This window comes from Pavona decussata, unplaced genomic scaffold, assembly GCF_977016875.1.
Source record: "Pavona decussata unplaced genomic scaffold, jaPavDecu1.1 SCAFFOLD_16, whole genome shotgun sequence".
Lineage (NCBI taxonomy): Eukaryota > Metazoa > Cnidaria > Anthozoa > Scleractinia > Agariciidae > Pavona > Pavona decussata.
In genome coordinates, this window is record NW_028145439.1 from 2,961,024 (window position 1) to 2,980,403 (window position 19,380).

The 19,380-nt window shown below is 37.8% G+C and overlaps 1 protein-coding gene and 1 non-coding gene across 2 annotated transcripts; one reads left to right on the forward strand and one right to left on the reverse strand.

Moving 5' to 3' along the window:
* Positions 1–2,968: 2,968 nt before the first annotated feature.
* Positions 2,969–19,168, reverse strand: LOC146487349 (lysophosphatidylserine lipase ABHD12-like). Its single transcript, XM_085087243.1, has 15 exons — positions 18,980–19,168; positions 18,816–18,860; positions 16,241–16,350; positions 15,481–15,583; positions 14,598–14,711; positions 13,757–13,790; positions 13,223–13,268; positions 12,574–12,609; positions 11,398–11,491; positions 10,696–10,733; positions 9,084–9,163; positions 8,244–8,317; positions 6,654–6,732; positions 5,424–5,545; positions 2,969–3,714 (listed from the first exon to the last, which is right to left on the reverse strand). The coding sequence occupies exons 1-15, from the start codon at positions 19,087–19,089 to the stop codon at positions 3,693–3,695; spliced, it is 1,107 nt and encodes a 368-aa protein (XP_084943369.1). The 5' UTR covers positions 19,090–19,168; the 3' UTR covers positions 2,969–3,692.
* On the forward strand, positions 9,718–9,791 carry Trnas-aga (transfer RNA serine (anticodon AGA)). The gene has a single exon. It is a non-coding gene; the product is annotated as a tRNA-Ser (tRNA).
* Positions 19,169–19,380: the final 212 nt, after the last annotated feature.

The window sequence follows — 19,380 nt, forward strand, 5'->3', positions numbered from 1 at the left end:
ATGATAATGATAATGATAATGATAATGATAATGATAATGATAATGATAATGATAATAATAACAATAATAATAATAATAATAATAATAATAATAATAATAATAATAACAATATTAATACGTCTTTATTTGAAAACATGATTAAAATACAAATCACATTTACAGTAAAGGTCACACTGAAATGATAAAACAAAGCAGACTGATAGACCGTTTCCGATGTATTAAAATTCTAGCTGTAGCTTGGCTACGAGGCATGGGGGAAAAAATAATACAGAATTTAGATGAATAATTAATTTCTGTTGATTTATTCCCCCAAGCTTTATAGTAAAGCTAGAATTTTAAATATCGGAAATAGTCTAGTACAATCAAATCTTTGTTTGAAGGAAAACTAGATTTCATATCATTGGTGCAATTCATGTATGCGTAAATATTGAATATACATTTAAAAGATTCAGTTTGACCAGAAAACGGAAAAATCACCATAACAATGAAAGACCAGCAGTTCTGATGGGAAAATCTGAACCACTTGAGCAACGCATGAGATTTCATGATTAACGATTATAAAACCGAGGTGGTAGTAGTGGTAGATATTTAATAATTATTCTGCGAAATCGCGCGGAATATCGCCTGATACTTAGCCGACAAGGCCGTAGGCCGAGTTGGCTAAAATCAGGAGATATTCCGCAAGATTGAGCAGAATAATTGTTTTATTATTCAACACATCGATAACAAAGCACAATTTTATTGCAGAAAAGCTGGAGACGATCTTCCGAGGTCGCTACTTGTTTAAAGCGCTATGCCATTTTTCTTCCCGACACACGAAATTACGTATATCGCAGGATATCTGTTGTGTACAGACGACGAATATCGAGTGTACCATGACCAAATTTGGGCAGTGTCACAATGTGTTGAATAAAAACTAGTAAAGTTCACCGACACTGAAGTGAAGAATTGGTTAATTTATACTCCAAACCAGCGAATAGCCAGCCCCATTCCGTCACTTTATTTCAGGGAAATGGGAGAAAAACACTGGCACGTGAAAACCACTTCAAAGCCGAGAGATGAACAGCAAATATTAGCTGGAGTTTGAGTAGCCAATCAGATCGTGCGAAAAGCGCGCGAAAAGCACTCTGCCGACACTGAGATGACAGAGTAAAACAAAACAGAAAAAGAAAAAAAAGAAAGAAAATGTGGCCATTGTTACAAGATATTTTCCGTAAATAAATCTCTTTCAAATCTAAACAAATTTTATGAAATAAAAAGGGTTTTTTTTACTGCGACGTCAGTCTTGGTCTCAAATTTTTATGTCGAATTTTCTGGGAATGTGGACGGACAATTTGCATTCCATCAAAGCTGTGTCGGCGAGTTTTCCTTTTTTAACGCTTATTTAAAAGATACGATCATTTAATCAAAGCAAAATTATTCTTTTGAGCCTCAAAATGTTCTTTGTGTATAAAACAAACCTGGCCTGTAGCTGTCGGAATAACTGGCGGTAGTGCTGTCCAAAGACAAAGTGATTTGTGTGATGGACCTGCAAACTCATGGGCCACAAGGGAATTCGTTCTCGCGGTCACTTCGTCAAAGCTTTGACTTCCAGCAAAAAAACAACAACAACAACAACAACAACAACAACAAAAAACAGCGAGTTTATGAAATTATCAAACATATTTCTTGAGGGGAGGTGATAAGAAAACTCGGCACGATATTTTCGTCAACGTCTCCCATTATTGGTCAACCCTATCTAGAACGGGCTTTTTTTTTGTCTTCTCGTGTCTCTCCCCTCCCTCACCCTCTCACATAACTTCGCAAGTATAAAAGCTATAAAAAGTGAGACTTGGAGGATAGATAGTACGTCACGGCAAAACTGTTTTCCTTGAGGTCAGCAACGCGAACTTATGACGATATAATTACGTAATGATTTTCGTATGGTGGCCATCTTGGATTTCTGGATCTTCCCAAAACTGTAGGAAAGCGCCGAAATTGAACGAAAAGTCATCAAAACTAATAAAGGAACACAATCATAGGCTAAAAACATAAGAGTTACGGGAAGAGAAGTTTAAAAATTTAAACGTTTTCTGAAAAAATGGCCTGTTAAAAATTGGTTTTCATGGTAACATCGAAGTCTTTTAGCACTACCCGACCACACCAATTTTTTCCCAGATAAATTTCTGAAGAAGTCCTGAAGTTTCAGGGCGTTTGTTATTCCGGGTCAGAGTAGCTGCGGGCAGAATCCGCCCTCCCCGTTCAAGATAGGGCTGAATGAACATAGTTTTCACTGAACGCATCCTCGGCCAAGTTAAAGACTCTGCGATCTATTTCTTCTACGTAGGAGCATTCGTCTTCAAAAGTTTTGTTTTCGCAATAAGGTTTACGCTTATTTTGTTGTTGTCTGCGAAACTTGTTGACGAGGCCTTGGCTTAAAGGGGTACTATCACGGAAATTTTGCTGTTTGTTGGTGAAAAGTGCTCAAATATTTTACTAAGCAACTCTTTGTGAGCATGAAATTGCTCTTAGAGTACCGGAAAGAAGATATGAAACGATTTCTCGGAGCAAGAAAACCACTATAACCATTTTTTACCCATTTTTCCAAGATACATAGGAGGAACTTGAATTTCAAGTTGAAATCCATTTCCATCCTAGCCATCCGCAGATAACGATGAATGATTCCAGTTTCTGTGCACTAGTAGGGTTATTGTTAAAATAAACTGGACCGTTATTTTGACGTTTTCAACCATACAAACATGTTTTTTTTGTCTATACAAAGTGACCCTAAAAATAGGTGACACTGCTCCTTTAAATAAGCCAACATCAGCTGATAAAACATCCCCCTTTTCCTCAACCTCTTCTATAGCAGAGCTTAGTTAAACGTTTAGTAAAAAGATCGTCAGGTGTTTTATTAATGCAAACAGAAAACTAGTACATGGATCATAGATGTCTTTAAATACGTAAAACAATCAACCAAACAAGTCAATTAACCAGCACGTAAAACAGAAACTTTATTAATTTTTTCCCCTTATTTTGGAGATGGAATTGGGGTGTCAGGCGAAATGGAATTCTGAAAGGGGGGAGAAGGGGGGGGGGGAGTAACAATTACAGTAGGATGGATAACATTACACCCCCCCGCCCAAAATCGGGAATTTGGAGCTGCTACAATATAAAAAATATGTTGAGTGTTGTGTGTCGACAAGGATTTCAAACGTGCCTTACAGTCACGCGTGAACAGTATTTTTTAAATTTGAACGGAATTTGAAATTTACACTGAAGTCAGTTTTAAACATCATCAGCGAGATTTTAGCGTTCCCTTTAGAAATTTCCCTAGTCTATTGAAGATGTAAAACTATGAATTTTCTCTTTACATTACAGCATTACGTATTTCAAAAATAACAATTGTTTTCCAAGTATTTTGAATTTGTTTTTAGTTAATACGTCGGCTTTTTCGGAAAAATATTTAGAGAAATCTTCAATATTCCATTCAAATGCCAGACATTAAAAAACGAATTCGAATATTCATTTCATTCTCGGAAATACTGGTAATGCGTGACGTAAACTGACTGTAAGACTATTTGGTTTATTCTCGTTCCAGAATACGGTTAATTGAATGCATTCTAAGCCCTTTGTTGAAAGAATTTAAAATCACTCCTGTCACATTTGTAGAGAACTTCCAGTTGTGAAGTTTTGACTTTCTACATTTGGTGTCACTTTGCCTTGACAAATTCCCTGCATAGGAATAAATAGAGAACGTTTGAGACTCGTTGAGGAGCATAGAGCAAACCTGTCAGAAGTAACATAGTCAACATAAGAAGACATGATTCCCTGAATAAAGAATTTTTACTCACTTTCTGAGCAAGTTTATCATTTATCCCATCCCATAGAGAATACAGCCAATCCGAAAGCTAGAAAGCCGTTGCATATTCTGGGTATACTATGCGGTATGCAACGGGTAGTATTCCACGAAAAAATCCCGGCGTTCCTCGCGGCCAAACAAATAGTTTGTCAAAATAGTTTTTCCTGAATACTTCTTACCTTTTGCTGAAAAGCTTTTAAACATTTAATGAGCAGTACCTATTAATGTTGTTTAATTTTTTATCAAAAATATGTACTTTCAAGAAACGTAATATTTTTCACTGATTGTATTTGCTCTTAAAGCATTAAAGAGTAACGTTTTGTGTTAATTTAATGAGTAACATGGGATAAATTAGTTATGCAATTTGCTTTCTCGTGGTATACCGTGAAATAGATATCCCACTCGTGACTTCATTTTTCTTTGTATACACACTCGCCTAAAGGCTCGTGTATATACTAAGAAAAATCAAGTCACTCGTGGGATATTTCACGGTATACCACTCCAAAGCATTGCATAACTACTATTTACTGACCCTAGTGGTATGCAGGGCGTGTGATGATCCTAGTTTATATCGCCTAGCATGTCTGTAGCCAAATCGTAAGAATCCGAACGGTATATGGAACCATTGGAACGTCAGGGGTTCGATCCCGGGCCCGCGAATTGAATACAGTTTCCTTTCAAAGAGGGCCGATACCAAACAATCAACATAATCGATACCTGGCATTACCCGAACATATCGGTTCTAGCGAGAAACACAAAACATCTCTCGATCGATACTTCTCACTTGACTCCTTGGAACAAGAATGGGAGTGTATATCCCACACTATTCCGAGGAATTTTTTTTTTCAGTGAAGCGTAATTTAAGTAATCTGTACAAAATTTATGCGCTGTTGATACTTCATTCGGAGTATCAGTCACAGCCCTACCGCTTACGCGGTCTCTACTCGTACCAAATAATTGCCTCTATTTACTAAAGATTTGGATAGTTTCAGCGAGTACTGTAGTAGACTCACTGCGTAACTGTACTTTGAAATAATGTTTCTCGCACATAAGAAAGAGACCACACCCATTTGGACCAGCGACAGAAAGAGAAAAGAAAGAAAATAGGAATCTATTTAAGAACCTAAATAGCCTCAATTATCATAAAACACCAAATACATAAGAACCTCTTAAATAAATCAACTTTGTTTAACGAGGGTGACGCTTTATTTAAATGTCAATGCATTTAGCGCAGAGCGCTAATTGGGGGACACTTTCCACATTGAATTGGAATTTAGAAATGTTGGTTTTTGATGCGGGGAACACTGGAGTACCCAGAGAAAAACCTCCCGGAGGAACGACGAGAACCAACAACAAACTCAACCCACATATGACGCCGAGTCCGGGGAATCGAACCCGGGACACATTGGTGGGAGGCAAGTGCTCTTTCACTCCGCCATCCCTGTTCTCGCCTTTTCAGGCGAACCTTGAAAAATCGCGGTTCTTATCGGTGAGTATTTCCTGTACACACATTTGTATCGATCTAGAAAGCAAAATTGCAGAAACCTATGTCAAGATTGAGACTAAAACGCAAGCACAATACCTCAAAATTCCTGGAAGCCTGTCTGATTTGTAAATCTGCTTGTGTCCGTAATTTTCATTGAATTCAACAAATTTGATAGGACCTGCATCAGACGGCCTTGAGTTCTTGGCACTTTCGTACAACTGAAATATAAGAATCAGAAAATGAAATTGTAGTCGTTTCGTTAACGTCTTAGGTCAGTTTGCGAACTGGCCGTTAGCGAAACAACTCGTGGGCGAAACGACCGGTTAGCAGAAAAAGTGTTTAGGAAATAATCAATGACAACAGGAACATAATACGTGGAAGTAAAGAACTGATTGCTAAATTCATATTCGGGAGTTGAAAAACCGTTTTGGACAGGGACTCGTTTCAATATGAAATACTTAATTTCTAACAGACTCCCATCTTCAATTTTTTTCACACATTTTGCTGTCATAAAAATGCATGGAAGAAGACAAAGTTAGAAAAAGAAAACTTACAAAAAGAGAAGTGCCGGATTTTCAGGATTACTTAATGAACAGTTAAAATTTCACGAAACACAGTAACCCTTTTTGAAAAAAAAAAATTAAATCAAACCAACATTTGAATGGATAATTTTCATCATTAAGAAATTTTGTGACCAACCTTCATTAATGAAGTTTGTTTCTCAAACTCCCAATAATTCATGAAGAGACAACAAAGGAAATCACTACCGTGAAGAAGGTTTTGAAATGTGATCTTAAGTATCAGAAAATTTGGTGAACTTTTGCTTTTTATTTCTCAAAGAATTATTAATGGTTGATGTAATATATCAAACACGAGAAGGTGTGTTTCATCAGATATCCAAACACTGAGAAGTAGGTTGAAAAAACGAGGCGCAGCTGAGTTTTTTTAAACGACTTCGAGGTGTTCGGATATCTTATGAAACACACTTTTGAGTGTTTGAAATGGCTTCTCAAATGATCAATAATTCTTGGAGAAATTCAAGCTAAAGTTGGCAAAATTTAATTGTAATTAGGATCACATGTCCAAACCACGGTCACAGTAGAGATTTCCTTTGTTCTATTGATTAATTATTAATGAGTTTGAGAAAAGCTTTATCCAACACTCGAAAGAGTGTTTCATCCCTTTTGCAAACACGTCGAAGTTGGTTAAAAAACTTTGCTGCGCCTCGTTTTTTCAACCCAATTCTCGGTGTTTGAAAATCGGATGAAACATTCTTCCTCGTGTTTGATATATTGCACAGGGCGCTATACACATTTTAACACTTACCTTTTCACCAAGTTCAAATGATATAATTTCATCATCCCTATCATGAAGGATTAGTATTGGACAATACACATCCGCTAACCTAACGATGACAATAAAATAACACCAAGGCAAATCAAAACAAGGCTGACAATATAACCCACATCAATCTTTTAAGACGGTGTTTACACGCATCCAGTATTAAGGGATCGTTGCGTTTACATTCAACCAGTACGTTCACAGCTGTTTCGACAAAGGTTGTCCAAAAGAGCGTAAAAGCGTACGCCACAATGACGAAAGGTAGTCTGGGAAATACCTAATAAATTTCAATAAAAGCTCAGAATCCATATTGCCCGCCATCTCAAGTCTTCGTTGTACGGTCGAGGCATTATGGATTCTGAGCTTTTATTGAAATTTATTGGGTATTTCCTTGATTACCTTTCGGCATTGTCCCGTACGCTTTTTTTGGACAACCTTTGTCGAAACAGCTGTACAAACGCATTAACATTGGTTAGGATACGCAAGTGAAAGGTCCGTTGAATTCCTCCTCGAGCGTGGTTTTCAATTGCCAGTTCCGGACTGGGGACGAGTTTTTAAATTTTCATTTAATTAAGTCAAGTTTATTCAAAACTTCAAAAATTCAGCAAAAAAGACAGACTGGCCCGCAGGTAGCGAGAGCTAATCTAGGCAGGCCAGACGTACGACTGTTTAACGATAAAATTAATATTATTACAGTTACAACAATCAAAGACAGAACAAAATGAATTTAGGGGAGGTAAAGAAATCACAAGTGAAATTAATGAAAAACAAAAATTAACGAGTTGCAACTAATTGGCAAGACCTGTTTTCTGTACTATAATAGACGTTTCAAGGCCATAACAAGAAAGATCACAATAAAATAAGTCAGTTTACCAAGTTTGAGGTTCTGTCGTTAGCTTGCAACCAAATTGAAGTCTTTCAAAAATCGGAAAAATTTAAGACATTTGTACGGAATTTGGCCGACCTTTGACAGGTCACAGCCTGGTTACTAGTATGCAATAAAACATAACCAAAATTGGGGTTTACCTCGGTGTAAAAACCTGTGAAATTTTTCTTTGTTTTATTACTATTATGTTCGTTCTATCTATTGTTTTGACTTTTTTGTTTTCTTTGTTCTACGTCACTCGTGAACGTAACAGGTTTTTACACCGAGGATGAGCCCAAACCATAGTTTCCAAACTTGGCAGGACTTGGTAAACTCACTAATTTTTTATGTGATCTTTCATATGACGCAATTTGAACAATGTGCAAACTAGGGCCCAGTCCATTTACGAACTTCGAAACGGACATTATGATTTGAAGTAGGCGGTTGCTCTTATTGTAGAACCTCTCGGAAGGTAATATAAGCTAGAATACAAAGGCCCTTTCAGTGAAGAAGACGAAATGTTGACAATTGTGAAGCTTTGAATGATTGCTTCCAGCATTTTGAGTAAAATTACAGATCACAACCACGGAGAATTCTTCATTTCATGGTGGATATACATTGTAGTGGTTTTACAAAGCTGACTAACATAATTATTTAAGGAGAGGAAAGGATTTTCAGACCAAAACCAATAATTTTTATTTATTCTGTACCTTTTATCAGTACGAAACACTTCCTTTACTTCATCCAGAACTGTCTCATTGAAGTATGGAAGAAACCTAAAGGGCTAAAGATCAAGAAATCATGTTAATGAGAAAGTTCTTCATCACTGAAGCCTTAAAACTAATAATTATTATAACATAGCGTGCGTGCTTCCTAATCTAATTCCTATTGGCGTCATCATGGTACATTTCTCAACATACGCACGGCCGTGCGTCCATCAGATGATGCGTGCAAGTCAGATAGGGAAGCATGCAGGCGCTATGTTATAAAAAACGTTTTACAGAGACGACACCATAAAAAATGTATATTTATAAAAGCTTCTCGAAGTTTAATGAAACGTCAAGATTAAACCGATATAAGAAACCACTTTCACCTTTGTGTTTTTGTACACCACATTTAGAGAATTTTGTACTTAATCAGGAACAAAACCGTTTTCAAGGAATCATTTACGTTATTTTCACTGATATAAAATAGTTGGTTTATGCTTTTAGCTGTGCGTATATCGAGTTATGGATACACTTGGGAAGTTTGGAGAGCACTCAAGAAGCTAGAGTTGCTCGAGGCGCAACTCTTACGCTTCTCTCGGGCTCTCCAAACTTCCCAAGTGCATCCATAACTCGATATACGCACGCTAAGCATGAACCAATTCTTAATTTTTAAGGGCTTGAGAAGCTATATCAAACATAATTCAAGAGTTGTATGTGATTTCCAAACATATCAAAGTTGGTAAAAAAATACTCAGCAAATTCAAATGGAACACTCTTCCTTGTTTGTAATTTACGTGATATAAGCAGTTTTGCACAAAAGCCATGTTAAAGGATTATACTCACCATTGTTATGGGGTGTTTGACTGCTCCTTCCCAAATATTGTTGAAAGGTGCTTCAAGGATGATCCCAGACGGGGGAGATCCTAACAACAAACATTTAACTCAAAAATAAATAAACAAATCAACTTTGTTCAACGAGGGTGACACTAAATAGTCTTTACGACTGACAAACCTGTGGTCCTCAGATTCCAGATGGAATTGAATTTTGAGGTGTTGGTTTTTGAGGAGAGGGGAAAACCGGAGTATCCAAAGAAAAACCCCTCGGAACAAGGACAAGAACCAGCAACAAACTCACCCCACGTATCGTGACGCCGAGTCCAGGAACTGAACCCGAGCCACATTGGTGGGAGGCGAGTGCTTTCACCACTGCGCCATCCCTGCTCCCCCTCAGTGCCTGCAACACTCTGGATACCATCAATGTCATCCCCTGGGTCTTGGTGATATTCAGAATGGCAGTTATTACTCCACGAATAGTGGAGTATTTTGTGATCAGTGACACACTTGCCTTTGCTACACGTTTTTCTTTCAAAATATGGAAACAGCATTATTTTTTATTGTGTGAAAAGTGTAGTGAAGGCAAAACTCTTCGCTACACTTTTTCTGTGAAGAAACATGCAAACAGTCATATTTGATCGAGTCCTCAGTAGCTCAGTGGTTAGGGCATCCGATCTAGAACACGGAGGGTCGTGGGTTCGAATCCCATCTGGGGCTCAGATTTTTTCTGTGTCCTCTTATGGTCGATTCTTTACATCTCCCTGTATTTTCCTTTATAATATCATGCAGTGACATAGGTTAAATAATAATAATAATAATAATAATAATAATAATAATAATAATAATAATAATAATAATAATAATAATAATAATAATAATAATAATTAAAATTTGTATAGTGCAAATTTCATGTTAGCAACTCTAGCTTCTTGAGTGCTCTCCAAACTTCCCAAGTGCATCCATAACTCGATATACGCACCGCTAAAAGCATGAACCAATTCTTTCATAACATAGTGAAAATAAAGTAAATGATTCCTGGAAAACAGGTTTTTCTTGATGAATTACAAAATTTTCTGTACAAAAAAAAAAGTTAAAGTGGTTTCTCATATCGGTTTAATCTTAACGTTTCATTAAACTTCGACAAGCTCTTATAAACTGCATTTTTTATGTTGTCTCCCTGTAAAAAGTTTTTTATAACATAGCGCGCGCATGCTTCTCCCATCTGACTTGCACAAGTCATCGGATGGACGCACGGCCGTGCGTTAGTTGAGAAATGTACCATGGTGACACCAATAGGAATTAGATTAGGATGCAAGCGTGCTATGTTATAATGTTTCATAGGCCAGTTCTGAGTTGCTTTGATCCTCACTGCGCAGTTCCAGAAAATATCCATAACCCCCCCCCACAGAAGGTTTTTGTTTTGCACCCCCTCCCCCAGGAAATTCCAGTTTTGCTTCATACTTTGCTTCTAAAACGTTGGACCCCCTTTCCCCTTGGAATTTCCAATGGCCTTTCGAGAGGTGGGTGTGCATTTTTTCTGGAACTGTTCATTATGAAAGCTGAGCTTTGTGCATGTCCTGTTGGATTTTACAGGATTGTAAAGGATCATACCAGAACTAACCTTCATCACATAATATCTTTGCAACTCCACCAGCTACCCTGAATAGTGAAAATATATAAAATTAAATGTAAATAAACAGAATTCTCTCACAACAATATGTAAAGGCTGCTTTTTTAAATGATTTTGGACATAACTTACCAGCAATTCTAATAAACAATTTTATTCCAAATTGCTTTAATTGAACCTCATTTTAAAAGCAAGGCTAAATGGAAAGCTTTTTATGTGAAAATTAGTTTTGTTTGCATATAAATGAACTACTTTTCATTGCATAGCTCCACTTTCATATTTTAAAATGAGATTCAATTAATGAAAGCAACTCGGAAATAAATGGTTTACTCTCTCTGGATGTTGTATTTATTTGCATGCATGATACTACAGGCTGCAAAAATTGAGGAGTTGATTTTTTCTCTTGAAATTCTTGGCAGGAGACACGAATCACTGAAACAATTAACTCAAAGAGGGGCAATGTGGCAAAAGTGTCTCTCTCCCCTGTCCTTGCTAACGAATGTGTGCATTTGTAGGATAGATCAGCACAAAAACACCGACTATTTTGCAGTCTAATGAGACCAGCTAAAAATTCATTTGAATTGATTCGTTCAATCAAGAGTGTGACTTTATTCAATTTAACATTAAGTGTAAGAAACAAAATTCACTGTTTTTTCTATCATTTTTTCAGATTCACTACAAGCAAAGAGCTCTTACCCTGAGCCCAAAGAGTGACCCCAGATATACAGTGGTACATTAGGACTTTGTGATCTAATCCACTTCATAGTGGTAATGCCATCCTCTATGAGTCCTGTGAAGAGAGTGAAGTGACAAGTTTCAGAGACTGAAGTAATTACATGTAAATCAAATATTAAGGCGCATCGACTGACAAAGATAAAACCTAGACTTGCTTACAAGTTGAGGTCAGAGAGCGCAAAGTGCGATTGTGCACCTTGCTTACAAGCTCAAAGCACAATCGTCACAGCTCTAAGGTTGAGCTCAGACAGTGCAAAGCGCGATCATGCACCTTGGTTAGAAGTGTGGTTGTCAATGAGAAGCGAGCAAGCAACTTTGAGAAAGTCTAAGATAAAACCCACCAACCAGATAAACCCAAAGGATGAAGCCCGGCCTTAATATGGTGCCATTGTCAAGGAGTCTCATGCCAGTACTTCAAGGCAGGTATAGGGCTGGCATAATGTCCTGAGGCCAACTTAACTTTATCCAGGGAGATAACAATATGCCCCTTCCCCAAAGGAGCTAATCAACACAGAGCTCAGAAGGGGTACTGCAACAAGCAGCAATTCCCCAGCCTTCAACAAGGCCAGGTGCAAAGGACGAACTTTCCATGTGCCAAAGCTAACGTTAATGAGCAAAAACTATTGTTTTCGCTACTTTGCATTAGGTTTAGCACATTACAGGTTTGATGTTTGAACCGGGCCTTATGAAATGGGAAAGTTTGCACCAGACAATTAAGAGGTGTTAGAAAAATAAGAAAAGCAAGCAATAACTGGAAGAGTGGTAAGTGAGCTACAAAGAGAGGTTGCAGTTGGCCTATAAAGAGAAGGTCATTGAGAAAATGTGCATGGTATCATGCTTTAACTAGAATGCTTAGAATGCTCCAGACGAGGAAAGTCAGGTGGAGTAATAGCACAGCGATACTGCAGGCTCAGTTATTGCTTATCAAGATTAACTTATATTTTATGTTAAAATATAAAAAAAACCCTTCACTTTAAAGCATGTTTTTTTTTTAAATAAGGATTTGCACTGTCTAGTGACTAGATAAATCAGACATTTTGGTTTTCAACCTGTGAGATCTCAAGTTGGCAATAACTGAATTGGATAGTTTTCTAACACATTAACAATCAGCCACATATTTAAATTACATTATTTTACCATTTTCAGAGGGTGTTCCTTCAGAGTCACCAAATCCTAATGAACAACAACATTCATTTGATGAAATAAATGTAAATATATGAAACACATATTATGAACTGCGGATGATAGATACAAATACAAGGATAGATCCTTGCAGTAACTACACAATTTAAGCAGTTGCGAAAAGAAAGCCTGACAAAAATTCAGGCTTGAACGGGATTCGAGCCATGACCTCAGCGATGCCGGTGCAGTGCTCTACCAACTGAGCTATCAATCCAACTGGGAGCTGGTCATATTGTGAGTTTGCAATATACCCGTGAAGGATGAATAAATAAATGTAAATATATGAAACATATATTTTGAACTGCAGATGAAAGATCAAATAGAAGAAAGATCCTCGCAGGATCTTTCTTCTATTTCATTCATTTGATTATATTATAAAAACTAAACTTACTTCAGTTGCAACCGTTAGTTTTTGATGGCATTATATAACTATTATATAACTGACAAATTCACATGCAAATAACCATCATGATATTTGTGATTACAAGGGAAAACAAAGAGGAACAAACATGTGGCACAATAATAGCCCAGAACCAAACATTATGACACAGAGGAGCGACAAAATAAATTGTTACTGTCCGTAGAAAACTTGACTAACATGTACCTCGATAATCAATTGTGATCACATGATAATCTAAGGAAGTCAAAACCTGAAAAACAGAACACTTCATGTTATTATGTAAAAAACAAAAAAAAATTCTTATTGTGAGAAAAAAATTCAGGCTTGAATGGGTATCGAACGCATGACCTCTGCTATACCAGTGCAGTGCTCTACCAATTGAGCTATCAAGCCAACTGGGCATTGGTCATATGTTTGATATGATGACAAATTATATCAGTTGTTACCTAAAGACGTATTTTTTTTAATTTACATCATTTTTATTACTAACACAATAACAATTATACAAAATGAACAAAGTAAACTAATAACAAAAATTCAGACTGAAAAACAAAACAATGGAAAACAATGATTAAGATGAAGAGGGTAGATATCGAAGAAAAAACAGCAATTTTCCATTTTGCTACATAACTGCTATTCAATCTTCCTCTATTATTCTACAGTGTTGGGTGAAAGACATTATTAATAATGATTTCTCAAATGATTTAAGAAATAGATGTGGGTAAATTTCAAGACAACCTTGTAGATTCCTGATCTGTGGCCTGGATTCCCTCTAGGAAACAAAGAACACTTGGATTTACTCAAAAGAGGACTACTGAAAGGGATACATGTAGTAACATTAATTATCTCGTAATTTAGTTTCTTTTTTTGACAAAAGGATTCTAGCTGGCATAGTTAAGTCCCTTCTTTGCATGACTCATCCTCAGCTGTTGCCTTGTCTCATAATTACCTCTTGCTTTTTAACACTTGCAGCAACAATAGTAACTGACATTAACTTAGACAGAGAAGAATCCACGATGATTGGCTGCACAGCAAATGATTTGTGAAGATCAGCTAAATTGCAAGCCAAATGCAAATTACACACAAAAGGAACTGGCCCGGCAAGACCTATGGACCACCCCATAGGTCACCTACTGCCACAAACAAGACCACTTACACTGTACCACATTGACTTGAGCCTAACTTTGGCTAAATCACATTTAGCAACTCACATTAATTTTTCGCCTTATCCATTTAAATCTTAGAATAGTAAGTAGCATCTAACTTCTCATCTACTAAACACCTGCATGAAAGAACAAGTGGATTAAGAACCTCCAGGCCAATTGAAATTTGGCATTTTAGACACCTCTAATATATTAAGAACCTTACAATAAACATAATTATGAAGACTTATTCAGGCTGACCTTCATAAAAGTAGGTTCTTAAATGTGGGTGTTTACTGTATCTTGATGTTTTGAATAAGCAAATCAAGCAGCACTTTCAATCGAATTATCAATCCAGCAGTGCCTTCAATGACAATGATCATCCAACCAAGGTTGTTTAAAACTGACCGCAGGTAGAGAGAATCAGTAACATATACCTTGTGTAAGCATTGCCATGGAAGTACAGAAATATTGGATTTCCATCCTTGAGATGGGAATGTTTTTCAGATTTGGAGTCTTGCATCTCAGGAACATGTTTACCAGGAATATCCCTTAAAAAACAAAACACAAATTAGAATGTAGCATTTACGCATTTACTCCCAGGGTTGGAAAGGGGAGGGGTAGAACGCACATTCAAAAGTAATATAGAGGTGCAAGTGAAGCCATTAATAAAAATTATTAATACCTCCCCCACCACGTCTAAAATATATATCCATGGACTACTTATACTAAGGAGAATACTAGTCTTTTCTCGCCACTCCTCTCTTCCCCCAAAATAGACAAGATTTCAGCCCCCACTCCTTCCCAATTGCCCCCCCCCCCCCCCCCCACACACACACACACACACACAAAATAGAATCCAATGTACCTTCTAAGGCCCCGTTTATATGGAGAAAGGTTGCCCCAGTAAAGAGGGTCACCCTCCCAGCCAAGTCAACTTCAGCGAGCGTTTATATGAGAAAAAAGTTGACCCCTTTGCCCGAGCCAACAGCGCTCGCACATGCACTGATTGTCTCACCTCGATGGAGTTGACCTGGCTGGGTGAGCCAAAGTGTTTATATGGAGAAAAGTTGGCCCAGCTAGGAGGGTGACCCTACCATTGAAGAAGAGTGACCTGGCTAGGTGGGTGACCCTTCCAGCTGAGCCAACTTTTTGTTTCTCATGAAATGTAAACGGTTCGCCAAGTTTTGTAAGGAAATATGGGAAAAGTTGGCTCGCCCAGGGTAGCTCGAATAGGCGAGTGACCCTTCCACCCGGGACAACTTTTCTCCATAGAAATGGGGCCTAATAGAAGAATAAATTGTTGTGAATGAAACTTACCATACCCCCAGTTTGCCAGCGGGGCCGGAAATATAAAAATTAATGGTATTTGCAGGCAAACCATATGAAACAGGATCTGACAAATTTTCAAATGGATTCCTCACTTGATGAGATAAAAGAAGAAAGAGAGAATAATATTAGCAAGGAAAAATGTTGTTAATTTATTCACTTCTTAGCAGTTGGACAAGGTGGTTCCTGTAGGATGTTTCTGTTAGTGGGCATTCACATTCAGACAAAAGCAATAAAAGTACATCAACGATAATATTATTTTTACATTTAATATTTTTTACTTTTAAAATTTCTACTGCACAAATTAACGTGTAAATATGATCAAATGCGCATAAAATGCATAAATGCGCATGTATGATGATGTATTCTAAGTCACTTAAGTTAAAAAAATTGCATTTTCTTAAATTGTTACTTTCATGAACTTTCAAGTCATTGAAAGAAAAGCAAAGAAAATAGTGCAAAACAGATTTCGGTTGAATTTGTAAGTTTTTGACTGTACACTGTATGAAAGTAAAATTCTAAGCTTTCGACTCTGCTAGAGTCTTGTTCACAGTGATTTGGTATCAGCCTTGTCCAGATCGCCGCTTTGCTTTGAAGCAAAAAAGAAAAATTAGCAGGCCATGTTCTTTCATTAAATTGAACGGCCACATGAGAAATTGCTGTTCAAAGGCATTCTTGTGCAAAATGAAAATTCAACCTTAAATTCAACATAAGACCGTAATGACCTCTGCCTTTCAATTTCCCAACTTACGTGGATGTAAATAGATCATGAGATCTCTTGCTGCTGGTGAGGTATACATTATTATCACACACGAGACATAGAGCAGCGTAACTGTGCGCGACACAATCTTGACCAATGACCTGTAAAAATACATAAAAAATAACAAGAACACAATAAAAACAATTATTGTTTTGAATATTTTCAAGAAGCCCAGAGTAATGAGTATGTCAACAGTTTATTATTTCTATGGTGTAATTTGTTTAATTTTTTTTTATCAGGCTGTTGGGTGATATAATGACACAACAAGACAGCAATATGATGAAGTGGCAATCTAGGATGAACAGAAAACTCTCCATTATAGAGAGTCAACCCAAGCATTCTGGAGATGTCTTAAGAAGGTGCAAAATATTGAAGGGGTGTTCCGGCCATCTTATAGAGGTCAATGTCTTAAAAAAAGTATCTGACTTTCATGTACAAAGATTTCTGCCTCAGAGAGGTGTCTACAATACCTTTATAGAGATATCCACTATGAGAGCTGTCTGTTCAGTTATAGCTCAGAGGTGTAAGATTTAGAGAGCCCCAGGGGAAGGGGGGAATTCCCATTTAAAAGTGACAAGGTGATTGGTTTTGGTGGGTGTGGTCTGAAAAACTTTTTACCCCTAAGAGGTACCAAATCAGTTGACTGACATTTACTTCCTCTCATATTTTTTGGCTCAATACCTAAATGTATTAATAACTTGTTTTTTAATTCCGGTAATAAAGGCTTGTTGTTGTTGTTGTTGTTGTTAAAGGTACCATATTAACCCCTAAAAGGTACGATGATCACCCCCATCACCCCAGGTTAGAGAGTTGTTGTCTTACAAGTGACCATCAAAGAAACTGCTGTTGGTGGAGAAGTGTCTATCTTGGAAAGACTTGTGCCTAACCTTAGAGAGGTGTCTGAGCTATAGCTGTCTGTAGAGCTAACATAGGTGTCTAAGAGGTGTCCTTCTTGACAAGGTCTCTGTTTCATATCCAAACAGATGTCCATCACAAAGGTGCACATCTTAGAAATGTGTCCATCTTAGCTCTATAGGTGTCCATGTTAGAGAGATGTAAGAGAGTCTGACAGAGCTAACTGTTTTACTAAGCTGTCTGCATTACAGAGGTGAGTGCGGACTGGAGAGGTGTCTATTCTAGAAAGATTTCTATACTAGAGAGGGGTCCATCTTCAAAGGGTGATTCTATGAGAAGTGTTCATTTCTATGAAGTGTTTATCTTAAAGAGAAAATTGGGGCCATAGGTTATCGAGGCCAGGGGAAGCATGCATCTTATAGGGTGCATTGACCGACATATCGATCGATGCATTGGTTGAGATGTTGATCATTACTTGATCGACACTTGATCGACACACGATCGATATGCTGCTCGGCTATCGACCAAGAGTGAACCGCTAGCTCACCGATATATAGGTCGAGCGTCCACCGATGTCAGCAGACGTATCGACTGTGATATCGTCTGTAGCTTATCTGTCAATTACTGGTGGCATATCGGTCAACTGTCGGTCCTGCATTAGACGATAATTGAGCGAGATGTCAACCGCTAGCCCACCCACACTATCCACCTTCAATCGATGAACATCTAATGGGCATCGCTACTCGATTGACCCTCGCCCGACTCCACTTATGTCCAGAAATGCAGGCAATGGCAAATTTGGCAATTTTGGAACCCCCGACAAGCAATCAAATGACTGACATGCTGCGCACGTGACTATAGACTGATAGTCGAACAAGAGTCGACCTCTAAGTCAAAGATACCAACTATCGACCATCCATCAACGACAATCTGCCGAAACATTACCCACATCAGTGTCACCAAATTTTATCTCAGTGATTATTGATCAATGGTCTTAATATCTGTAGGCTAGCGGTTGACTCTTGCTTGAGTATTGGTTGATAGCTGAGCGGCATATTGGTTGCATGTCAATCGAGTAATGACCAACATATTGATGGGTATATGTTGACATTCAACTGAGTGACAGCCGATATGTCAGTCGCAAATGACAGAAAGTTGATCAAATGTCGGTGAAATATTTTTAATTTGTTGGTGGATTTTCACTGATTGCTGGTCAATCAACGATGACATTGGTGAGTCGGCCGTTGACTAACAGTTGATAGCTCAGCAGCATAATTATCTGTTGCAAGTCGGTCAGGTGTCGATCAAGTAACTACTGACATATCAACCGATACATCAGTCGATATGTCGATTAAGGCACCCTAGAAGCTTTAGAGTTGGTGAGGAAAGAGGAGGAAGAGAGGAGGGAGGGGTTGCACGGTGCAGATGTGATGTCATGAGTGTAGGTAGAAAAATAAGCAAGACTTCCATACAGCTCCATTAATTACTTATTCATACATTTTGTGACTCAAAAGTTCTGTATTAATGCTTGCTGTTTGTGGAAGATGATTAATATGACAGTGGTGCATGACTGTATAATTAATATACGGGGTTATGTGGAAATCTTTTCTAAAAACATGATACCCAATGCCGCCACCTCCCCTACCCCAAGAAAAGGCATAATTTTCGGACAGCCCTCTTAACGATTAAATTAAAACTACTTTTTACTTACCAGATAATTGAAACGATTCCTAACAGAACGGATAATACGAAACTCCTGCGAATCAAAAAAATGCAAATCTCATAAGCTTAATGTTTCTGAAAGGTTCCAACCTCATCCACCTGATCGATCAAGAAAGACGGACTTTGGCCATTGCTCTGAAAACCGCACGTTACCTTTGTTGTTGCGTCTGTTTAACGCCATTCCTAGGTCGTTTTTGCTCATAAGTATGACCAGCAGATTGTGCTTCAGATGGAGCAGTTCTTTGCCTAACTCCTTCAGACATAATTATTTTCTGCAACTTTCCAAACTGGTGTGACCTTGGTGTGACCACGTACCGCTCTGATGGTCTGTTGTGTAAGAAGTCATGAACGCGACCGTTGGAAAACTGGAAACTAGTATAAAACAAAACCGAAACCACAGGGAGTCCACAAAAGTTGTGAAAAAATATGGCGGGCAGAAGTTAGCATTTCTTTGCGTGAAGTTCTTCGTTTAAAATGCCGTCATTTTTAACCTATATCTAGCGCATAATGTTTGGTGATAAAGCACTTGAGCTTGTGAAGGAGCTTAAAAGATG

Excerpts from the sequence above, each read along its gene's own strand:
- LOC146487349 (XM_085087243.1), bottom strand. The coding sequence starts at position 19,089 with ATGTCTGAAGGAGTTAGGCAAAGAACTGCTCCATCTGAAGCACAATCT. Across the intron at positions 5,546-6,653 it reads CATTTGAACTTGGTGAAAAG|TTGTACGAAAGTGCCAAGAA; the intron begins GTAAGTGTTAAA and ends CTTATATTTCAG. Across the intron at positions 3,715-5,423 it reads AGGCTTCCAGGAATTTTGAG|GGAATTTGTCAAGGCAAAGT; the intron begins GTATTGTGCTTG and ends ATTCCTATGCAG.